Source organism: Squalius cephalus (genome assembly GCF_949319135.1).
Source record: "Squalius cephalus genome assembly, chromosome: 1".
Classification (NCBI taxonomy): Eukaryota; Metazoa; Chordata; class Actinopteri; order Cypriniformes; family Leuciscidae; genus Squalius; species Squalius cephalus.
The window spans coordinates 58,764,582-58,789,108 of NC_137122.1; the positions used below are offsets into that span (position 1 = coordinate 58,764,582).

Consider the following 24,527-nt stretch of genomic DNA (forward strand, 5'->3'; position numbering starts at 1 on the left):
CTACTTATTTAAAATACATTAAAACAGTAAAATTGTGAAATATTATAATAATTTAAAATAATAAATGTATTATAAAATGTAATGTATTCCTTTGATCAAAGCTGAATTTTCAGCATCATTACTCCAGTCTTCAGTGTCACATGATCCATGATCATGATTCTAATATGATGATTTGACGCTCAAGAAACATACAATATTATTATCAATGTTGAAAACTTTTTGTTATGTAGCACGTTTACTCCAGATATTGTTGGTGATGTACAAATGAATCTCTTAATTTGATTAACCAGTAATATGTAAGTATTTAAATTTTTATATTATAGCAACTTTTACCAAAAATTGTCATTACTTAACAGACATACCACTATGAGTTATTATTAAGTTTTTGGACTATATAAAAAAAAAAAAAAAACTATTCTGTAAAAATGTGTACCATAGAGATACTGCATATAAAAGCTGCAACTGCTTGATTCATCGTGGTATATATCTTGTGTGCAGCATTGGTGAGCAGAGGAACACAAGTTTCTAGAAGCCTTGAGGAAAATATGTGATTGCACAGACACAGTCGAGTGATGCAGACAAATTTTGCAGTCCTTGAGTGAGCCTCTCCTTCAATAATTGATGCAGCTGTCTCATTTGCCACCCGGCACTCTCCATTTCAACTTTGACACACAGCACAAACTCATTTCCTGATCAAGCTGTGGATGAAGTGCAGGTGAATGTAGACCACATCATCATCATCATCATCATCATCATCATCATCACTGCAGTCTCAGAAGCTGTGGTGAACTCTGGCTCATGAAGAACACCGCAGCAGGCTCATGGTGGCACTGCCGGCGGATGAGACGGGCCGCTAGCAAGAGCAGGATCCCCGCGAGCATCTCCAGGCTGAAGGACAAACAGGCCATGGCCAGAGACCAGCCGAAGGACATGTGGACGTGAGCCAGTGACTCCGCATCCACCATGTGCTGCAGCTCTTCCAAAGCCTGCTGGGAGTAACTGATGTAGATGCTCACACCAGACACCGTCAACAGACCTGTGCACAAAGAGCAGTCATTACACTCCATTCACAATATGCTTAGAACAAACAGAATTAGCAATTAGCTATTAGCAATTATTTTTATTTCAAATATTATTTCATTATTTCAAGTATGCTAAAGTGTACTTGTTTTTCACAAGGAAATGTGATGCAGTGTTTTCTTCCAATAAGATTATTGTACAATTACCCTGCCACTACCCACCATGGTAGGGGTTGGGTTGGGGTATTTATGAATTACTGACTGGACATTTTGATCAACATTGAAGATTGTTAAAACTGGTGCAAAGGGAATACCATCCATGAAAACCCATCATGGGTTAATCAGTTCAAGCAACAGTTATGAACACAGGTCTCATTGTAGATACAACATCCTGACTGGGATAAGTACATGGAGTCTTTCATTTACAATGAAAATAACCAGTCACAAGCACAGCATATGATGGTGACACCAGCTAGTGGTAAGAATATTAATAAGAAAGGAGAGAAGACCATGTTTGAGGGAACTGTCATGAACTCAGTCATTATTACTGTTATTAACCCACTTACAAGAAGCTCAGAGGAGCCCTGACCTTTCACAGTTACTCATAATAGACAACTGGAAGAACAGAGGAGAGGTGTTCCTGCTGCTCTGCAATTAAACACAATATTTCAGTCGTCTAGCTGTTTTTCTACTCATTTCCATGTCAGATGTTCTGATCAACGATGCATTGTTTTTTCAAAAAATGAAGGGGTTTGCTTATGTACTTGTCAGAGAGAGCGACAGTTGACAGACAGAGATGAGAAAAGTATTGAAAAAACAGAGAGCATATTTAACCATTTTGTTAAAGGGGTCTTGACCGTTTTTGTAAATTTTATGTTTCCTGCAAAACATTTTTAATGGTAGTAGGATTTTTACATTAAAACTTAAACTTTTAAAACTACATTAAAACTAATTATATTAATAACACAGTCTACATGCTCAATGAATATTTTATTTGCATTGTGTTTGCCCTTTAAACACAGCCTTTAAGTACTAAAATCAGTGTATAAAATTGCCTTTTATTTCTATATTATGACAGTTTTAATGTAAAAATCCTACTACCATTAAAAAAGTTTTGCAGGAAAAATAAAATTTAAAAAAACGGTCAAGATGGTCAGGTGTGGGCCAGATCTGCACTTTCACCAAAACTCCCCTTATTATTAAAGAGCAGTCATTACACTCCATTCACAATATGAAACAATGAAATACAAACTAAAAGCCCTTAGAATGTGTTCATCGGGTACTGAGATCTGCACTTTCACCAAAACTCCCCTTATTTAATAATAAGGGGAGTTTTGGTGAAAGTGCAGATCTCAGTACCCGATGAACACATTCTATGGGCTTTTAGTTTGTATTTCATTGTTTCCCAGCGTTCTGTTCCTACTTCCTTTGTTCCTTATTTTCAGTTTCTTAGATTACTGATTATGCCCTTGTTTGTTGTCTGGTTACTGGTTGCTTTGTTCACCGGTTTCTTGTTCTGTTTATTTTCTCCTGTGTATGTAAGCCCTCAGTTTAAATTTGTAGTCATTCCACGTGTTACAGTATGTGGGCCGGATCATCATTCCAGGCATGTCAGGTGTGGGCCAGATCTAAGCCGACACAATGTTGCTATCTGGGTCTCCTCTCCCTTGCAGAAGATGGCTGTCCCGTGGAAGAATATACAGTTGCAATCAAAATTATTCAACCCCCATTGCAAATCAGGTTTATTGGCCAAATTGACAGACTTTCAGCTGTTTGCAATGAACAAATCAAACAAAAGTAATTGAAATAGCCCAACACAACAAATGTTTCAAGTGGTTTCCCCAAATTTAACTGAAAATGCAACTTTTAATGACTTCTACAGTTTCAAAATTATTCAACTCCCTGAATAGAATCCCTCACAACAGCACACATCTGCAAAAAAAGTGTTGTCTCAAGCACACCTGATGCAACTAATCAAAGGCTTCATTAGTTGCACCAGGTGTGCTTGAGCTAGAACACACAAAATATCTGAACTGGCTAGGTTTGTTGAGTGTCACATTTGACTGCAAGTTAGAAATATGGTTAAGTTAAAAGAATGGTCCAAAAAGTTAAGAGAAGATATCATCACCCTTCACAAATAAGGAACGCAAAACAGCAGCACGCGAACCCAAGAATATTACTGAACTGGAGGCCATTGCTCATGAGAAAGATTCCACAGAAACGCTGCCAGAATCTGGTGTCTGGTTATACATCTCATTTGCAACAGGTCATAACAGCAAAAGGGTGTTCTACTAAGTATTAAAGATGCTTGCAATTAAGGGGTTGAATAATTTTTAGACTGCAGAAGTCATTGAAAGTTGCATTTTCAGTTCAATTTGGGGAAACCATTTGAAACATTTGTTGTGTTGAGCTATTTCAATAACTTTTGATTGATTTGTTCATTGCAACTGTACATTCCTAGAGTTCCTTGAGCTCAGCCACCAGGTGTCTAGAGCGAAGGCACCTTAAAGACCTGTTTTTGGAGTGGGCTTTTCCAAATGCTGCCAGTCCTGTCGTAATCAAACCTTGTTCCTGTGACTCCTCCCTAGACCTTCCCCACACCACCTTGCCACGGACCCAAGCCAGTGCCTATACCCGCCAAAGACCCAAAGCCCCTGCAGACCTGAGGCCTAAGCCAGCCGAGTCTGACGAGGTGTGTTAGCCAGCCCCAATGTCCGTGTCAGAGCTTGAGCCAGAGCCAGAGCCAACATCCACCCCAAATTTCAAAACTGCACTCTTTATGTGATTGGACAACAAACAAACAAACCAGAGCCCACCACAGACCCAGAGCTTGAGTCTGCTCTGTCTGACCAGGTGTGTGAGCCGGTATCCATGTTCTATTCATTCTCTGTGTATGCCTATTCCTCTCCTGGCGACCTCCTTGATTTCCAGATCCCCTCCCACTTCCAAGCCCTGTTGTGTCCGCTGGTCTTGCCCCGCCTTTAGTCTCCTTCGTCATTGCTGGTCCCGCCCAGTCTTAAGTCTCATTCAGCGCAGCTGGTCCCACTCAGCCTCAAGTCTCCTTCATCACCACTGGTCCTTCCCAGCCTCCCACTCTCGGCTCCTCTAATAACACCATTCAGTTCTTCTGCCCCACCTGAGCAGGCTCCCTTCAGCCCCTCGACTCCTCCTTCAGTGGCTCAGCCCATCTGCTTGGATCTGCCTTTGGCTTCCAGGTCTCCAGTTTTGCCCTGGTGTGTTTATCCCTTAGCTCCACCTCGGGTCATGGTCTTCTCTCCCCGAGCCCTAGAATCCGCCTTGGCCCTCAGACCCATCGGCTCTGCCGGGCTCCCTCGTCCCTCTGAATCCACCTTGGTCAATTGTTGCTCTGGCTCCTCTTCAGACTTCAGAGTCTCCAGCTACACTTCAACCTCCACTCCACTGCACTACACTACACTACACTACACCTACACCCCTCTGTCTCCGCCGGTCTCCTCCATCCCTCTGGTTCTTCCATTGTCCTCAGTCCCACCAACTCTGCCCTGGTCTTCCAAGTCCCCATCTCCTCCTAAGTCCCGCAAGCCTGCAGTTCGACATTGGCCCTCCTGGCCTGCGGTGTCACCCCAGGTCAATATCTTTGTCACGATCTGACTCCATCTCTGTGGGTCAGGCTTTTAGCTTCATCCTGGCTTCTCCCTCCATCGGTTCTGTCTTGGACCTTCGTCCTAATGGCTCTGCTCTGGCTCCTTCCTCCAGCGTCTACTTGGTCCTTTGTTCCACTCAATATCCACTATTGTCTTTGCATTAGTGAAACTGTTACGTTGATTCTCACCTTGAATAGCTTTCTTTGCTTATGTTTTATAAATAAAAGTAAATCTGCTGCAATTGAGATCCTTCCTTTCCTGCATGATGACAATTATCTGCAAGTACAGTTATATATATATATACTTAATTAATTCAATACAATTAGGCTCACCTTTTTTCCACAAGGGTGCATCTGTCTGATCTGAAGAAAAGCTTTAAAACTAGAAGGATGAAACAGCTCTCAGAAGCACAGACACCCTGGAGGTCATGAAGTGCTCTTTATAAAAAATAAAAATGAAAAAAGCAACACTCATAGTGTTACATACTGACTGAGTGTGTCAGGAGAGAGTTGAACTGAATGAAAGATACATGTAACGGGAGGATAACACTGACTGTCTGACAACTTGTGAGGGTGGGTTAATGTCTACCAGGTGTACATGTGTATTTGCAAGTCTGTGGTTGCATGTGTGTCCAATGTTACTGATGAGCCAGTGGTACAACGCGATTGGTAGATCCACTGAATATAAGAACCAGCATGCAGTCCTTTGGGTGCGTTCCTTGACCGTGAGAGAGACCGTAACGAGACAAGCTCGACTGCCTTTGTGCCGAGGTGTTGGATATTCGACTCCACGCAGTGACAACGAAACGCGATTGACTCCTGGCAGCGAGAGGCCCACGAGAATAATCAACGCGCGCTATTCATTCATACTGAGGGAAGTGGTAATTCTTATCGTTTACGAAAGAGTGGGCACTGACGTGTGTTTATTTGGGACTGATTGCCCTTCCATTGTCTCACAGCTCGGCTCTACAGTTCCGGTTTCTCCCGTTGGTCACCGTATCCTGGAAATTGTTGGAGCTGGGATTTTCGTGTGTGTGTCGCTGTCATCACCTCACCTTTAGCACCTTCTTCCCTTTGCACTACGAGCGCCAAGTGGGCGGGGTCGTGAGTGACTGTTAACTGTGATCGATGAAACTCCGCTTTATACATAATATAATTGTGATGTTTTGCTTATGTAAACTTCTCTCAGTCTAGGGGTATATTGGCTGCTCGTCTGGGTTTTATTATCAATTGGTTGTATGTGAATTGGTTTTAGGGCTTTTGTACTGATCAAACCAATTTAGTTGTACCATTATTCTTTAATGTGTGGGGTTTATTTTGAAGTGTTACACCGGTTTAAAACTTGCTATTTGCCCTTGCTGTGTAAATCTCACGTGTGACTGTGTGCTGTTACATATGACTTTATTGGTGTGATTTGTGTGTTAGCCCTTCTCATTCGCTGTCTAACCAGGGCGCCAGATTGTGACATTATTCCGAGCCCTTGAATTGTAGCAGTTACATCTAATGTTTTTGCTCTCTTGACTATGCATACAAGTGTTTAATTTTTTTTTAAATTGTTGTATAAATAAATTTTGTATTTTTACAAGACTTTTTGGTGTAAGTCCGTTACTTGTGTATAACAAGGGTAAAACCTCCTGCGTGTGTCTGAACTAGCACGTTACATACACAATGTCTGATGATGCACTCCTGGCTTAAATTAATTTATCAATGCAGGAATTTCAAACATTAGAAAGGGCTTTGAGATGTATTTGATTAGGTGCTGCTATTGCAGCATGATTCATCAGTGTCGTGAAAGGAGACATGCGGCTACAATTCATGTTTTATGAGAGATGGAGAACAGCAAATGTTTGTGAGGCAAGAGCAGATGGAAAAACCATCACCATCTTCTCTGTCATGTCTTCGTATTCCAGAGGGAATGCCAATTGTTTTTGTGAAGAAAAGTACCATGTTTACAGATGGGATCACTCAGTAAACTCCTATGAGACTTCAATCTTTCCACAGTTTTACTCCAATCCATCAATCGTGTGAAATTTTCAGTCCTCAATGGTACAATTACTGCAACAATTTACCTTAGCAATAATAAAAGCTACTAGATAAGCACACTAAACCATAACATAGACAGCTGTGCAAAGTTCACATGCATATACCCTTTTGTAACATTGTTCTGGGGAAGATTCATGATATTTTTTCATCTCAGGATCCCCATCCAACAGGACTGAAAACAGAACACAAATAAAAAGCTGTAAATGTCTGTGGTGACCTCAGTGTTTCAACCTTTGCAGATCCCAGTCATTTGCTCCATCCCTCCCTTAATTCACCAGCACTTCAGGTCTCTGTTGTGCTCAGGCTGGAACACAAGCACTGTTACAGTGCCTCAAAAGAGCCCAAACTACACACCATTATCATCACATCCTATCATAACAAACATAACCAATAATACTACCACAATAATATTGTGGACAGAATCAACACAGATCATCTACTGAAGATGTAAAAAGTCTGTAGATGTAATTCCCACTTAAATTAAAATGTGCTCTATAACAACTCATTTAAAAAACTATAGCACACAATCCTGTCAATCCTGATTTGAGTTATTGTGATGCTGTGACAGTGGAATGAGGGTAAGAATTAATTATGTCATTCAAGATATAATCAAATCCTGTTGTTCTTATCCCCCCCCCATCCCCCCACCCCCCCCGTATTATAAATTTTAAGGCCAGACAAATAATTGGTTTGTAAAGAAGGACTACACGCCAGCACACATATATATTCAAACGCGCATACCTATAGGCTAAACACGTAATACACATGTGCATGCCATCTGTGTTCTCACAGGTTTGTGTTTTTAAAGTTTGCGCAGAGAGAACTTAAGAGTTTTCTGTTAAAATGTTGCCGTGTTAGCGGCCCCTAAGTTAATAACTAAAGATCATTGCAACGGAAGTGAATCAATCAAAACTAACTTTAGCTGGACAATAACTTTATTCTAGAGCTGCTATAAAGCCAAAACAATCTCTGTTACTTTCATTTCCTATTATCACTGTACAGCTGCTTTGAAACAATCTACAATGTTAAAAGCACTGTATAAATGAAGGCGACTTTACTTGACTTATTATATTTTAACACCTTTACAGACACATGAGCATTAAATGTAGAACTTTTCTATAAAATCTGCTGATTACAGATATATGCACTTTCAAACATGTTTGATTTATTTTGTGCTGATGCATAGTCTGATGCATTTAGAATACATTGTCTTAATATTAAAGAGGTGTGTGAACTTGCAAGTACGATGTCAAGGACTGTAATTTGCTCTGGCCCCCTTCCTGTTCGCAGGAGTGATGAGATAGTTAGTAGATTGTGTTCGCTTAACGGTTGGCTGTCTAAGTGGTGTCCGCTTAATAATATAGAATTCATAGACAATTGGAAAAGTTTTTGGGACAAACCTGACCTGTTGAAAAGAGATGGTATTCATCCCTCCTGGGATGGTGCTGCTCTTCTCTCTAGTAATATGGCTCATAGTCTTAGAGCTCAAACATGACAATCTGGGGCTCAGGTCAGGAAGCAGACAGACTGGCTTAACCGACTGTCTGCTAGCGGCCTCGCGTCACCAAGGTCAGATAAATCCCATCACATAGAGCCTCTTTCACCTTGCTATCATCATATAGAGACTGTGTCTGTTCCCCGAATTTGGAAATCCAAAAAACGTTTTAACCCATCTAAGGTTAAAAATTTAATTGATGTTCAACAAATAAAAAACAGCTATAATACAGATGAGCAAATGCTAAAGCTTGGGTTGCTGAATATTCGATCGCTTACTTCAAAAGCACTCATTGTTAATGATATGATTTCAGATAATAACCTAGATGTGCTGTGTTTGACAGAAACCTGGCTAAAACCAAACGATTACATTACTTTAAATGAATCAACCCCACAAGATTACTGTTATAAACATGAGCCTCGTCTGAAACGCAAAGGGGGTGGTGTTGCTGTAATTTATAGTAATAGTTTCAAAACCACTAAGAAATCAAGTTTTAAATATAATTCTTTTGAAGCATTGGTGCTTAATGTAAAAATATATAGTGTAAACGATAAATCACATTTGAGATTTGTGCTGGCTACTGTATACAGGCCACCAGGGCACCATACAGACTTTATCAAAGAATTTGCAGACTTTCTATCAGAATTAATATTGACTGCAGATAAAGTACTAATTGTTGGTGATTTTAATATACACATCGATAATGAAAAAGATGCATTGGGATTGGCATTTAAAGACATTGTAAATTCAATTGGAGTTAGACAACACGTGTCAGGACCTACTCATTGTCGTAATCATACTCTAGATCTAATATTATCACATGGAATAGATGTTGATGCCGTTGAAATTCTGCAGCAGAGCGATGACATCTCAGATCATTATCTAGTCTTGTGTAATTTGCATTTAGCCAAGGCTGCAAAGCCAACTCTGTGTTTCAAATATGTGAGACCTATCACTTCTGCTACTAAAGATTGCTTTATTAATAATCTTCCTAATCAGTTTCATCATCTCAGCATCTCAGATAGCTTAGAAGAACTAGATATTACAACAGAAACGTTTAACTCTCTCTTTTCCAGCACTTTAGACACAGTTGCTCCGTTGCGCTTAAAGAAGATTAAAGAAAATAGTCCAACGCCGTGGTACAACGAGCACACTCGGGCCCTTAAGAGAGCAGCCAGAAAAATGGAGCGCAACTGGAAGAAAACAAAACTAGAGGTATTTCGCATTTCATGGAAGGAGAGCTCAATTACTTACAGAGAGGCTTTAAAAGCTGCTAGATCTGTTTATTTTTCAACCCTATTAGAAGAAAATAAACATAATCCTAATTTGAAACGGTGGCTAAACTAACGAAAAATAAAGCTTCAAACCCAGAAGTTTCCAAGCAACACAGCAGTAATGATTTTATGAACTTCTTCACTTATAAGATTGATAATATCAGGGACAAAATTATAACTAAGCAACCGTCTACTACAGTATTGCATCAGGCAGTGCATTGTAGTCTCCCTGAGGACAAATTTGATTCATTCGTTGCTATAGGAGAGGAAGAATTTACTAAACTCATTAAATCATCTAAATCGACAACATGTATGTTAGACCCTATACCAACTAAGCTACTGAAAGAGATGCTTCCAGAGGTCCTAGATCCTCTTCTTAATATCATTAATTCATCTTTGTCTCTAGGATACGTACCAAAAAACTTTAAGCTGGCTAAGATTAAACCGCTTGTTAAAAAAACGCAACTTGATCCTACAGAATTAGTCAATTACAGGCCGATCTCGAATCTACCTTTTCTGTCAAAGATATTAGAAAAGGCAGTATCCTCACAACTGTGTTCCTTTCTTGAAAGAAATGATATCTGCGAGGATTTCCAGTCCGGATTTAGACCGTACCATAGTACCGAGACAGCTCTCGTTAGAGTCACAAATGATTTGCTCTTATCATCCGATCGTGGTTGTATCTCGCTATTAGTGTTACTCGTTCATAGTGCTGCATTTGACACCATTGACCACAACGTTCTTTTAAATAGATTAGAACATTATGTTGGCATTACGGGAAATGCACTAGCATGGTTTAAATCATATTTATCTGACCGTTATCAGTTTGTAGCAGTAAATGATGAGATGTCTCATCGATCACAAGTTCAGTATGGCGTACCACAAGGCTCAGTACTAGGACCGCTGCTGTTCACTCTGTACATGCTACCATTAGGAGATATCATTAGGAAACATGGAATTAGCTTTCACTGTTATGCTGACGATACTCAGCTGTATATTTCTTCAAAACCTAACGAAACTTATCAATTCACAAAATTAACGGAATGCATAGCGGATATAAAAAATTGGATGACTCGTAATTTCCTACTTCTAAATTCTGAAAAAACAGAGTTTCTAATTATTGTACAAAAAACTTCCTCACGTAATAACCTAGAATACTGTCTAACTCTCGATGGCTGCTCTGTTAAGTCTTCGTTGTCGGTTAGGAAACTGGGTCTGCTCTTTGATACCAATCTTTCATTTGAAAGTCACGTGTCTAGTATCTGTAAAACTGCATTTTTCCATCTTAAAAATATATCTAAATTACGCCATATGCTCTCATTGACAAATGCGGAACAATTAGTTAATGCTTTCATGACCTCAAGGCTAGATTATTGTATTGCTCTACTGGGTGGTTGCCCTGCACGCTTAATAAACAAACTACAGCTGGTTCAAAACGCAGCAGCTCGAGTTCTTACCAGAACCAGGAAGTATGACCATATTAGCCCAGTTCTGTCAAAACTGCATTGGCTCCCTATTAAACATCGCATAAATTTTAAAATATTGCTGATTACTTACAAAGCACTAAATGGTTTAGCTCCGCAGTACTTGAGCGAGCTCTTAACGCATTATAGTCCGTCACGTCTATTGCGATCTCAAAATTCCGGCCAGTTACTAATACCTAGAATCTCAAAATCGACTGCTGGTGGTAGATCCTTTTCCTATTTAGCACCAAAACTCTGGAACAGTCTTCCTACCATTGTCCGGGAAGCAGACACACTCTGTCAGTTCAAAGCCAGATTAAAGACACATCTCTTTGACCTAGCATTCACATAATACATTATAGACTTCTATAATTTAATGTTAGGCTGCATAGATTAGGTCAGCCGGAACCGGGAACACTTCCCATAAATCCTGATGTACTCGTTACATCATGAGAAGAATGGCATCTACGCTAATTTTAGTGTCTGTGTTTATCCCGAGGTTTTCCTGCAGCCTGCCGGATCCAGGCCGTATCCAGATCTGACGAAGGACCTTCGCCTGGACCGATGACAACGCAGTGCTGAAGTGCCAACTAGTCTCTCCCTATGGAGGATCCCTCTACCACTATACAGATAAGGCGTTGTCGAGAAAATTCGTTTCGCGTTCCTACCCCAAAGCAACAAAATAAAATAAAATTCTTTATCAAAATTTATAAGGAAAGACAAGTACTTTGTTTAGGCTTGGCTTGTAGGGAATTCCAAACCTGCGTATTTTCAAATGCACATAACTATAGAACCCATTCTAAATGCGCATGTGAATGCCATCAGCGTTTCTCACAGGTTCGTATTTCAAGTCTGTGTAGAGGGAATGGTGTCGTCTTAGCGGCCCCTAATTTAATAACAAATGATCGTTGCGAGGGAAGCAAATCAATCAAAACTAACTTTAGATGGAAAATAACTTAACTGCTATAAAGCCAAAACAATCTCTGTTACCTTAAATTATACGCTTATCTCTGTGAAGCTGCTTTGAAACAATCTACGTTGTTAAAAGCGCTATATAAATGAAGATTACTTGACTTGACTTGACTTGACTCTTACATTTTCATGAATCTCTAAGCAAAGTGGGAGTGTTTTTGTGTGAGTTTGTTGTGTTCAGATTCAGAATGACTCTGGTAGAGTGCAGATTCTCAGTTGTTTAGTGTATGATGTCCAGTTTTTCTCTGGAACCATTTAAGCCGGGTTTACACTATACGATTGTGGCCACAATTTGGCCAGAATCTTCCTCTGATCCTAGGCCAAAATCTGAAGTCCCTGATTGCTAGTTTGACATGTTGTTCACCGACATGTTCCTCCAACTAAATTCTGGCAGTGTCAGAGATTTTGAGAGACAGTCCTGCTCTGTGACTTCTCCCACGACAACCATCAAATCAAAAACCAATAGGAGCGTAGAACCCGATTGCAATTAATGAGGCAACAACAAACCACCACTTGCTCCACACACACACACACACACACACACACACACACGTCTGACATTAATGACTACTGAGATCCTAGAGTGTGACATGGCTTACAGCGGGGATCATGTCCATACAGTCTGAAAAGCAACAGTTGTAAAGCACTATTATAAATCCTACAGTGTGAATGTGAAAATGTATGATGCCTATAGTGTTTTACTATCTGTCCAGATGTTCTTCCAAATCAAACACACCTGATTTAACTCTTCAGTGCATGTGTGTATTCACTACTCACTGCTGCTAATGTGTCTGCAGTAACTTGGATGGGTTAAATGCAGAGGACAAATTTCAAGTATGGGTTACAATACTTGGCCTTCATTCACTTTAAAGGGGCCGTTTACACAACACTGTTTGTTTATGCGTTTTGGTCATTCATTTTGGGGGCCTTAAAATGCACTCTTTTGAAAAAAGGTTTCAAAGTAGGGACTGCAGATGAAAATTAGCCTGTATGGCTAAATCTGGCACATTTACATGTTGGACTTTGTACTCATGTTGATTAATGTGCGTTGTCCCTTTTAAATAAAAATTTTTAAAAAGTGTTACTGTTATCATCTTCATGTATACTACAAAAAAAGCAAATTTGTGAAAACGCTGATGTCATGCGCAAGTGTTTTAGGTGTTCAGTCTCTACAAAGTGGCATTGCCAACTACTGGCCTGGCATGAGTAATACAGCGTTTTTAGTTTTCGCTGATACGTGTGAACAGGGATCGTTTTGACAGTCTATATGCGAAAAACGCAAAGGAAAACCGTTTCCGTTTTTAGTACATCATTGTCATATAAACATACGCATATAGGCTCATGAGTTAGTTTGAGGCACTTAATATAAAGCACATCTCATGATTAGGACTTGGATTGTGAACTTTTCTCACAGCAGCTATGTTCTTCACAAACTGAATTTCAGCAAGTGCTCAGCAAAAATTCCAGTGTTAAGTAAAATCTCCTGGGAGTTCATTTGGCTCCAGAATCAAGAGTGTTAAAGTTGAGTTGAGTTGAGTTGAGTTGAGTTTATTTAGCAATACAGTAACAATTAAAGTAGCAAAACTTCTTTGTCAAGAATAACACAATAAAGTTGCATTAACTTATTTCCATTGTGGTCCTTTGATTTTTAACTAGACATTTTCATGACAAAAATAAATAATAATAATAATAAAATAATAACAATAAAAAAACACATATATCCATATATATTAAGCCATCCTATCTAAAAACAATCTCTTCACTCTTATACTATAGCCAACATTATCCATTAAAACCTTAGTGTCCAATGGCAGCTTGTTCCACTCCTGCGCACCTGTATATTCAAACGTCCTCTGATCATACAAAATCTTACACTTACATAGATTCAGGTACAGTACATAATAGGCTACTTTGTCTAGTATAGTGTCCATGTCTTACATTAACCCGAGAGAAATATGAGTTAAAATACACTGGGGCCCTATTATTAATTATTTTATGTACCATTTTTAAAGATTGAAAATTTGGAAAGATTGAAACAGGCTTTGTGTATATTTATTATTGAGCTAAAAACCTCCATATGTATTTAAACGCTCTCTCTGTGTGTCCAGTTCACCTAACAGCTGACCTCAGCTGAAGCGCCGGACATTTTGTGTTTTCTTTCTTTCCCATTGTGATTTATGTGTTCCCATGTGTGGCATTGACTGATCCCCGAAACACATCTCTCACTGACCCATACACAACAACACAAACTCCACTGAGACCTCTCTTCATTTCAGCTGCTATCTGTAGACGGGTAATGTAGCTGTTCATGACACTCACTGCAGACGAGGAAGTACGCAGCGATGCAGGAGAGGAGAGAGAAGCTCTGAGCCAAAGACGCCACCAGACCGAAGATGCCCCCAAACACCAGCAGCACCAGGCTGAGAGGCAGCAGGACCACGATGACCCTGTGCAAGTCTGAGACACACAAGCCTTTATTACATGACACAAACTCAAGACTTTAAAGAAGGCTGGAGTTCAGGGACAATTTGCCCTTTCATTTTCAGTGAGTTTGAGCGAGTGACCACTAGGGGTGTGTACAATATTAATGCATTGTATGTATTGTCTACAATAATATCGTAATTGTTGTTTTAACCATGTAGAGGCTGACATTATCGAGTATGTCACTCACTTTGCAATGCATTCACTGCATGATGTAGTTAGAATTCAGTTAGAAATACAATTCAGTTAGAAGGACCCCAAAATTCAAGCCCCAGTATGAGTTTTTGTCTTATATTTCTATATGATGTCAAGTTATAGTTAATATAAGTTAACAATATCTTGAGTTCCAAACAAAGCCAGATCGGAGCCGTTGTGTGTCTCTGAGCAACACAGTGGCGTTTTGTTCCTGAATTAATCAGCGTTTTTGAACAAATCAATCAATGTTTCAAAGTATTTCATTAAAAAATATTTCATATTTCAGTATTCAAAATATTATTTTTTAAACATTAATGTCATAACATTATGTTTATGCAATTGTAATTGTCGTGTAAATAAATCTAAATTCTGCTTCTGTGCCACTTCTGCAGTATTAAAAATAATGTTGTTGATACTTTGGAAACATCCTAGTGTCTTATCATTATAATTTAATTTATTGATTAAATTCATTCATAAAATGAATTTGACATAAAATATGATGCATATATCTAATAAGGTTAGAAAAAATACTTAAAGGTAAAAATGCCCCTGGAAAAGTTAAGTTCTGTCACTACTGCACAACAAAATCAGCACTGCTCAGAGCACACATTGTGCCACTTTGCGGAGTGTTATAATAACACTGAAGCAGTGTTAAAGTTAATTAGATAATTAAGTGATTAATTGGGTGATGATTGAACATTAGTGGTGACACCTAATAGCAGAATCACTGAAGGAAAGAGGAACAACAAGAACAGAAAAAGGAAAGACTTCAGCCACAGTCATAGGCAAAATCAACTAAGGATAAAAGACATTAAATCTTTCAAGATCTTAGAGGAGGATTAAACAACTCCACAAACAGCATTACCAGCTTCACTTATTACTAACCAGATTTACTTTCTTTCTGTCCTTCATCTACAGAATTTCTTTTTGAGAATTAACTGAGGTTTAGTTGGGCAGTTTGACTCGACAATTTATGTAAGTTTGTGGTTTTTCTAACAATGTTTATGCAATCTGTTGCGAAGAAAGACAGAAAAAAAGGGTCAGGTGATATAGTTTACTCGCTGACCATAAGGGGTTATTTGTTATTAAACGTAGACGTAGACAGCTCTCGACCTGTGGTTAGAAGAAGAGTTTCTAATTTGCATGACATGTGGACTTAAATCCTTATCTTGAGCAAAATAAGCAAGCTGACATTCAGTACAACCTGTGTTTTTTATTTAGAATACATACAAATGTCATTTACGACTTTTAGTTTGTGAAGAAGTTTAAAGCACAATTTTGTAAGACTGCGCGTGTGTGAACGTGCTCTACTATGTAAGAACGAGCCTACGATTGAATCAGGAAATTAAGCAAAATAACTGAGAAAAATGAGAAATAGTCTTCAGATGCCATGTCTGTAATCTATATCAAAACATCTAGCGTTAATTCGACCTCAAACAGGTTAATTAAAATAAGTTATTACTCCACCACCTGCATTACATCATTAACCAAATTGGTTGAATGACCAGTTTGCAACAATATGGTTTCGGGAAACAGTTGTGACTAGCAAGTTGATTTCTTCAACGATGCATCGTACTATGGTAGTGAAGCACAGAGTTACGTCGTTGTACGGGAAATGCACCCCTGGTTAGTAATAAGTGAAGCTGGTAATGCTGTTTGTGGAGTTGTGTAATCCTCCTCTGCTGAGAGATGTAATGTCTTCTTTTCTCTTCAGTTGATTTCATCTAAGGCTGTGGTTGAAGTCAGTTGTAGTTCTTGTGTTCCTCTTTCCTTCAGTGATTCTGCTTGTTAACAGCAGGTGTTCATCACTAATGCTCAATCATCACTTAATCACTTAATTATCTCATTAACTTTAACACTGCTTCAGAGTTACTTTAAGTCTACGTTTACACGTGGCCTGGTTTTTTCATAAACGGACATTTCACCCTCTCCATTTTCAGAAAAGTGTTCGTTTACACAAACCCGTGTATATGCCGTCAAGAGCATGCCAAACCTGTAGGTGGCAGTGTAACGAGAAGCTCAAGCCCATGTTAGTCAATCAGAATCCCGAAAATATAGGTCGCACCTTTGACGCAGTGTAAGTTCTGTTGCATACTGTGACGTAGACTGCTCTAAAACGGTTTTTCTCAGTTTACATGCAAACGTCCAAACAGAGTTTTAAAAAATCTCCACTCTGGCCGGAGTTTTTAGAAATAATAGTTTTCAGAGGCGAATTCTCTGTTTGCGTGTAAACAAGGGGCACAACCGAAGGGAAATGTCTCCGCTTTTCAAAATAACCATATATGTGTAAACGGGGCCTTACACTCTGTAGAGTGGGACCACATGTGCTCTGAGCAGAGTTAATTTAACAATGGGGATTGTTTTTGTCAATATTGCACCTAATGTGTAGATGGCAGTTTCAGAGACTTACTTAAAAGGTGCTTCTCCTGCTCAGTGTGGTCGGAGTTGTCCGTGTAGAACGAGATGTCATGATAACTGCCATTCTCTCCTGTGGGTGACATTGAAACACCAAGTCAAAGTTGGAAACACCCATTATGCTTCACACAGTTGACCACGAATCAATTTTCTTGGCAATCTCTTCTATACTACTACAGTCTACAAGTTCAAGGCATTCAATATCATTTAAAGGATTATTTTCGTAAAAGGAAAAGCAGCATTTGTGTAAGAGGGAAGACATCATTGTTACAGCAATTAGAATGAAATGGAAAACAGTATTTTTTCATACGACAGATTTAGTAACTGTCATCACAACGTGTGTAACATTAAACATTTACAGATCTGTGATGAACTGCTTCTCTTTTTAATAGTCTAGTGCCATGAAACAGCTACAGAATTGGACGAGACATTAATTATGTACATAATGGAGCCTCAGCCGGTGATGAGGACTGTCTCTGTGAACATTTGAGAAATGACTTTCTTTGCAGCCAGTAGAACCGTTTGCCAGTTTATATGCTGCGATTAAAATGAGATAAAAAAATACTGTAATCTAATGAGGCACATGAAATGACTAGCTAAACAGTAAGAGAAGGGAGATGTGGTGACACCTATTATATTACATGTGTTACACACATTAAATGTCACTATATGCTTGACTCATTAATATGGCCATGAACAAAAAGCACATTAAGTCCATGTTCTTCATACTCATTAATACTCAGTATTTAGCCCAATGTTAAATGTATATTCATATGTGTATGTTTGTGTATAGTGAGAAATTAGTCTGGATATACACATTATTGGAAGAATATAAATGTGTGCAACATCTGCACAGTACAATCGGACATAAAACTGCGCTTAAGTTGTGTGTGTTGAGCATCTTACCTTCATAAATCCTCCAGAGTCCGGAGTGAGAGCTGCTGTATTCCAGGCTGGAGTTCTTGCCTTCATCCACATCTATAATGTACCAGTATTCAGTGCCGATGGACACGGCGAGCAGGATGAAACTGAGCAGCCCGCACAGACCCGCGCTGATGACAACTGTCCCAAAGTTCATTTTCATCAGCGCTCAAATCCCTCTTATGATTCATTGAGTTTGAGCACCTGTTACTGCCATTCAGTTCCTCTAAAGCCCAGAGTGTTTCGTTCAGACACATTAAAGCACATCAGTCTGTCTTTATTACTCCAGTTGTGTCCAGGGTGAAGGAAGAATCAGCTCTCAGCTCATGCTGGATGAAGAAACTGTGTGTTTTCCTCCATCTCTCCTGCACAGCTGTATATGGAGTGAGAGCAGAAGCCTCTGAACACTGAATCTACATGATTCTCTCACCTCAGTTTCTGCTGCGATCACTCACTGTGGTTCATTTGCTCTCCTCAGCAACGAGGTTGTTTCTTCTCCATCTTGTGAAAATAGATAGATCTGTATATAGTGGGATATGTATTAGTGTAGAGTTTTTTTTTTTTTTTTTTTTTTTACCTGGTTTGATTTTGTCAGGAGAGAGAACATTCCTCATTTCAACAGGTGAGAGAAAATGCACATAAAATATAAAAAAAATTAATTTCCAGTACAGTATATATATATATCAGTGTTTTCATTGTGTTGGACTTCTACCTCTGTTGGAATTTACTGTGTGGATTATTAAAAGACTTCTTCATCATCTTTGTTGGGCGTTTGTTTACCACACAACCTGTGACAGAAGACCCGACCCAAAAAGAAAAAGTAGTAAAACAGTGAATCGTTTGTATTTGTTTTTCTTTGCTTCCCATTCATGTCTTGTCTCTGTTTTTTCCGGTCTGTCATGGACTTCCCTGCTGTCACAATGCTATGCCTTGAGCAGGGAGACGCTCCCTCGAGGATCACCTGGAAGAGTTTCTTGATCTTGCACATCAGACCACCTTCCTGGATGACTGCCTCTGCACGTATCTACGAATCAGGGGGCAAGAAGCGAGACTCTGGCAGAACCACATTCAGAACCTCAGTTAAGAGATTCTTCATCTGTCCCGTCAGTCCCACCCAGCCCTCTCCCACCACCTCTTCTAGCCACCTTGGAGGACTTATCTCTTATCATTGGACTGTTTCTCTCTCTCTCTCTCTCTCTCTCTCTCTCTCTCTCTCTCTCTCTCTCCAGCCTCGCCCTCAGACACTCCTGCCACCCACTCGTCACCGTCTCCCACCATTCCCTCTGTATCCACTCCTCCTTTCTGTGGTGTGGATCCACCTCGGGCCAGCTGGGAACCGTCTGCACCTGGGCAAGAGGAGGCCACAACTCCGCAAACAACCTCGGCAGACTTTGCTCCTCCTCAACCCATCACCCTGACTCCTGAGTCTACGGTCCTGTAGCCAATGATTCCAGCGTGGACCATCGGCCATTCGCCTTTGCCGAGCTCCCTCTGTCCGTCGGCTCCACCTGCGTCAGACCTCGCCACACCTGTCATCCAACTTGTCCGCTGCTCTTCAGCTCTCCACCCCGTCGACTACGACCCGCTCAGCCTCAGGCTCCACCACCGCCCTCGGTCACTCCAGCTCGCCCTCTGACCTCCGGACACACACCGCCATCGCAGGAGGTCGTAGCTACGGCTCAGTCGAGGTCAATGGGGTCTTTGATTTCACTTTATCACCTCAACCCTTCGGCAATACAGTGGGCTCTTTCTCCAGTGCCAGCGCCTCCGGCCGTCCCCAAAGTGGAGTCAGGATGTGTACCACCATGGTCACAGTTCTGGCTGTGGCATGGACACATCACACCCCTGCTCAAGGCTCCTCCCTGGCTCTCACCAGCTTCAGCACCGCCCTGGACCCTTCAGTTCTGCCTCCTCCTGGTCAGCCGTCCACCTCCAGAACCTCCTCATGTATCTTCTTCCGGTTTCTCCTACCCTTTGCCAGCCCTTCGCCATCTCCTCATCCTCCTCGCCCCTTCTGGGAGGGAGCGTCACACCACTAAGACTCTGTTTGTTTTCATTTGCACTGTTTCTCCCTGCTTGTTTGTTTGTTGTCATAGTCACAGATTTAAAGGTTTAGTTGACCCAAAAATGAAAATTCTGTCATTAATTACAAACCCCATGTCATTCCAAACCCGTAAGACCTTCGTTCATCTTGTTGTTAAAATAGTCCATTAACTTTATTAAAGGATTTCTTCTCTTCCGTTTAGTACGAAGATGGAATTTTGTAGGTTTGTTAAGACTGTCAAAATAAAAAATAAAAATCTGATTTTTTTTTTTTTTTTTTTTACAAATGTAAGAAATATTAACCATTTAAACTGTGGCTTTTGCGTTCGGGTCTGTATTGACCTGAAAGTGAACTGTAGCTTTACACATGAAATTATGCTGATGTTTTTCATCTATTGGTTAGATTTGTCTCAGATTAATTCTGTAAAATACATTTATCTTCTTTCCTACACACACAAATTTGATCCTTCCCACATTTCCCACAAAAGTCCACATTTCACTTTGCTGCCACCTATTGATGAACCATTGCAGCATGAAAAGATTCAAGCTGTTTATCATCTAATTTTTTTTTATAACAAAATATTCATATTACTGAGTAATATTGATTTTTTTTTTGTAAAAAGAATATGTAGGTTTCATAAATTTAGACTGTTTTTAGCAATCATGAGTTATAAGTTTCAAATGAATTTAATTAAATCCATTGAAGTCAATGAAGTTCATACTGGTAATTATCTTATATGTTCTCATAAATTTAATCTAATGATATATTCAAATAAAATTTCTCATATTGATACAAATGTATCTTTTCTTGCATCACACTGGTTTTTGCTCGAGTTCCTGAACAAATGTGAAATTTCAAAGAATTTCTAATTTTTTAATGAATAAAAAGGAGTTAAATGAAGTAATAGCAAGGTAAAAGCGTGGTGACATTCAAAACTTTAAAACTTTAGTGCATTCACTCATTAATGAGAAGTCACTGATTAGATGCAATATGGTTTAAGTTGAACAATATTAAGTTGTGAGTGTTTTCTAAGCTCACGTTCCTCCGGGTCCAAACAGAGCACAGTAAATGATGAAGTGAAACTCATGTGATGGAGGACATGAACCTCTGCGCTCCGCTTGATTTAACTTGATCTTTGATTCAGCTCAAACTGATTTACTTTAGTTACAGGGACAAAATAATGATGTTAAACTTCAATGAAAATCCGATGTTATATGTAATAATTCAAGATCCCGAAGCAAATATGTTGAAGTATAACTGTGTGTGAGTTCAGTTTCCATTTGTACATGTTGAGTTTCTTCAACTTTGATGCACTTTACAGATGAAAGAGATTTTTAAAATAAATGTATAAATTACCAGAACGGATGTTCTATGTAATATTTGTAAATGAGGTGAATTTGAAATAAAGGCTGAATTGATTGTTACTCTTTGTAAGTCAGTTTATTTTACTGCAATCTGTTTTGTCAGTGTTGTGTTTTTGATAATTAGATGTTAATGGATGGTTTAAACTGATTCACCCTTTTCATTTCGAAATCTTAATAAGTACAAAACATGAAAGTAAATATATTGAGGTTATATACACGTGTTTATATATACACATGAGACACCTCTTTTTCTCATATATTTTTATAATTTTGCTTGCAAATAACTTTATTAATTCACATTGGAAACTCCTTCCTGACCTTTCATCAGCTTTCGCCTTTCAAATGTCAAAACTTTACAGCAATCATTTTCTGTTCAACTATTATTTTGCAATTTACGCAAATCAACAAAACTAATATTAACATTCAGACATCAAAGAGCAATAAGAATATTGAGTTCCCTTTTGTAGTCACTACGAGTTACGTCAGTGGCGACGAATGGGGTTTCGCTTAGAAAGCATCTCACCTTCGAGTATACAAAACGAGCCAATGGCAAGAAAATGCCATCTGGGTCTGCGGAATTTGCATAGCGTGAGTCCGCCCCACTTCGTGGGTATATAAGGAAGTACGCTGGCAACATGCAGATATGTTTTCGCTTCGGAGCCAAGAGTTTTCTTAACTCCTACAAGCCATTCTGAATCATCTTCATTCTACGAGACGAGCGGCTCTTCAGTGTGTTGGTGTGACGGTGCGTTCCATTGAGATCTCATTGCCTGCTGCTGATCTGTGCAGTGATCTGCCGACAGTGTGTGTGTTTCTCAGTGGGCGCTTCAGCACTCTGTTGAGCTTTTTCCTTTCTCTAAAGAGCTGCATGCGACGCATCTTTTTCAAGACGGCTCGCCCGTGTATTTACTGGATGTGGGCGCGTGATTCATCTGCCTAACGGTCACAAGTGCTGTTTCGCGTGTTGGGCTTAATCACGCTCGGCAGCGCTCGTGGATGAGTCATGTTTTCATTGTGGGAACATGACCATCGCAATGTTTATAGATCAAGACTCAATGATCTCCCGGTGTGGAATAATTCCGACGAGCTTTCCTCAGGCCACGCCCCCCTCCACATCGCAAACCGTGGGGCTTCCGTGTGTGCTTGGTTCCTCTTGGGGACCCAGTGTTTTAATTCGGGCTCCAGCAGATGGTGTCATGTCACTCACAGCATCACAAGGCGGGCTTGATTCCTCTGGAAATGAGGATTCGACTCCCTCTGGAGTGCCAGCGTTAGTCAAGTCAGAACCAGAGCTGATGGCCATGCTTTCTCGGGCAGCTGAAAGCATCGATCGGAGTGGCGCCGCCCTCCCCCCCGAGCGCTAAAGGCTTGATGATTGGTTCCTGAGCACGTGTTGCTCTACAGCACTCGCCCCCAGTGCCTTTCTCCTGGACGTGCATCAGGACGCCTCCGGCTCGCGAGAGTCCCTGTGACTTATCACGGTCCGCAGGCATCCTCCGCCTTCGCTGTACTCGATCGCGTGGCGATCATGGGCTGTATGTTCTCTGTCACCATCGTGGCACAGGCATGTAGTGCTGTAGGTCGCCTTCGCCTTCGAGGCAGTGCTGAACCAGGAGTTCTGTCAGACCAGGCCGCCGTGGAACGCTGGTCCTTCCCTGGCCAACACTGACAGAATGCAAAAACTCGACCACGCCCCCACACAGGGACGCTATGCCTCCCATGTCTGGGCTGGTCGATCCGCCATGCACACTACTGAACTCGCTCTACAGGCGACATCGTTACCTGCGTGATCCCTGGGCCAGGTGATGTCCACAAGTGTGGTCCAGGAATGGGCTCAGCCAGGTTGATGTGAGGGGGTCTGAGAATTCAATTTCTCAGCTCCTCCATGTCCCAGGCTGGGCTCCTCGGCGGTGTGGTTGAGGACTGTACCCTACAGTCTTCGACGCCCCCAGAAGCAGGCTGAGGCCTTCTGCACCAACGGTCATCCGTCCGTGCAGTCTCCTTAGTCTGCTTCCCGCTGAGGCCGCCTCCCTGCGGCCCCTCCCCTCGAGCCTTCCCTGGCCCCGAGCAGGAGAGGGTTGCAGGAGGGCGGCACCGCCCGTCTCCGCCCCTTAGCCGGCTAAATGCCTGGCTAGGCAGCACTCTTGAGATGGGTGCGCAGTCACTGCTGACTTGCCTCCGTCAATTTGAGGGCAAGAGTGCGGTTCCACTGAAACTATTTCAGAGGCTCCTGGCGCATTTGGCATCCGCAGTCGCAGCAACGACGCTCGTATTGCTTCATATGAGATCGCTTCAGCACTGGCTTCGCGATCGAGTCCCGAGGTGGGCATGGTAACATGGCACGCTCCAAGTACCAGTGACTCCGGCCTGCCATCAGACCTTCACCCCGTGCACAAACCTCAGTTCTACGGGCCGGAGTGCCCTTAGAACGAGTTTCCAGGCATGTTGTTGTATCGACAGATGCCTTCACCACGGGCTGGGGCGCCATGTGCAATGGACAACGAACAGGCATTAGGACGAACGTAAAGAAGGCGCTTGAGACGCGCACAAGTCTGCAATATTTCTGATGATTTATTGGCGTTAAGTTTCGTACAAAGTGACAAACAGGAGTGCAACATTCTCGAAAAACAATAAGCAGAGTGGACTGCCATAGCATAAATGAAAAACATTACCTCAGTCTTCAACATGGCTGTGTTTACGATTAGAAATGTCAAACAAATTTCGCCTACGTAGGCGATTGTAGACGCGTAGCCCGAATTTGTATCTGAATGCATGAGACTGTCTGCATACCGGCAGAATTCACAGTTTTGTAGTAAAAAGAGACGCATTATGCAGAAGTATAATTTGCTGTTATGCGTGTTTGTCAGAGCCTGCAGTTGCTGTGTGACGCGCGTTCGCTGCGGGCGTATCGTGACGAGCTGGACGCGCTCCGAGAAAAGACCGTTAAAATCGATTCCCTATTTTCGTTTTCGAAACTTGCGTTGGTTGGTCCAATCGATTGTGCAATCGATTTTCGAACGTAAAGTGACAGCCCTACCACCTAGTAACAAGTTGAGGAACATGTACAGGCTGTTGGGTATGCTGTCTATTGATCTGTTTTCACTGATGTCTATCCCCTCTTGTTTTGGATGTGAGATCCTATCTCTTCGGATATGCAATGCCACATGGACCATGTTCAGGAATATCTTGATCCTTATGTTTGAATGTAGGAATAACTCT

The 24,527-nt window shown here is 40.9% G+C and overlaps 1 protein-coding gene across 1 annotated transcript; it reads right to left on the reverse strand.

Annotated features, from left to right (window-relative positions):
• Positions 1-761: 761 nt before the first annotated feature.
• On the reverse strand, positions 762-18,063 carry LOC307171784 (transmembrane protein 235-like; the record flags this gene model as incomplete). The annotated part of the gene is made up of 4 exons (XM_079893622.1): positions 762-1,036; positions 14,208-14,345; positions 16,975-17,052; positions 17,886-18,063. The coding sequence occupies 4 exons, from the start codon at positions 18,061-18,063 to the stop codon at positions 762-764; spliced, it is 669 nt and encodes a 222-aa protein (XP_079749748.1).
• Positions 18,064-24,527: the final 6,464 nt, after the last annotated feature.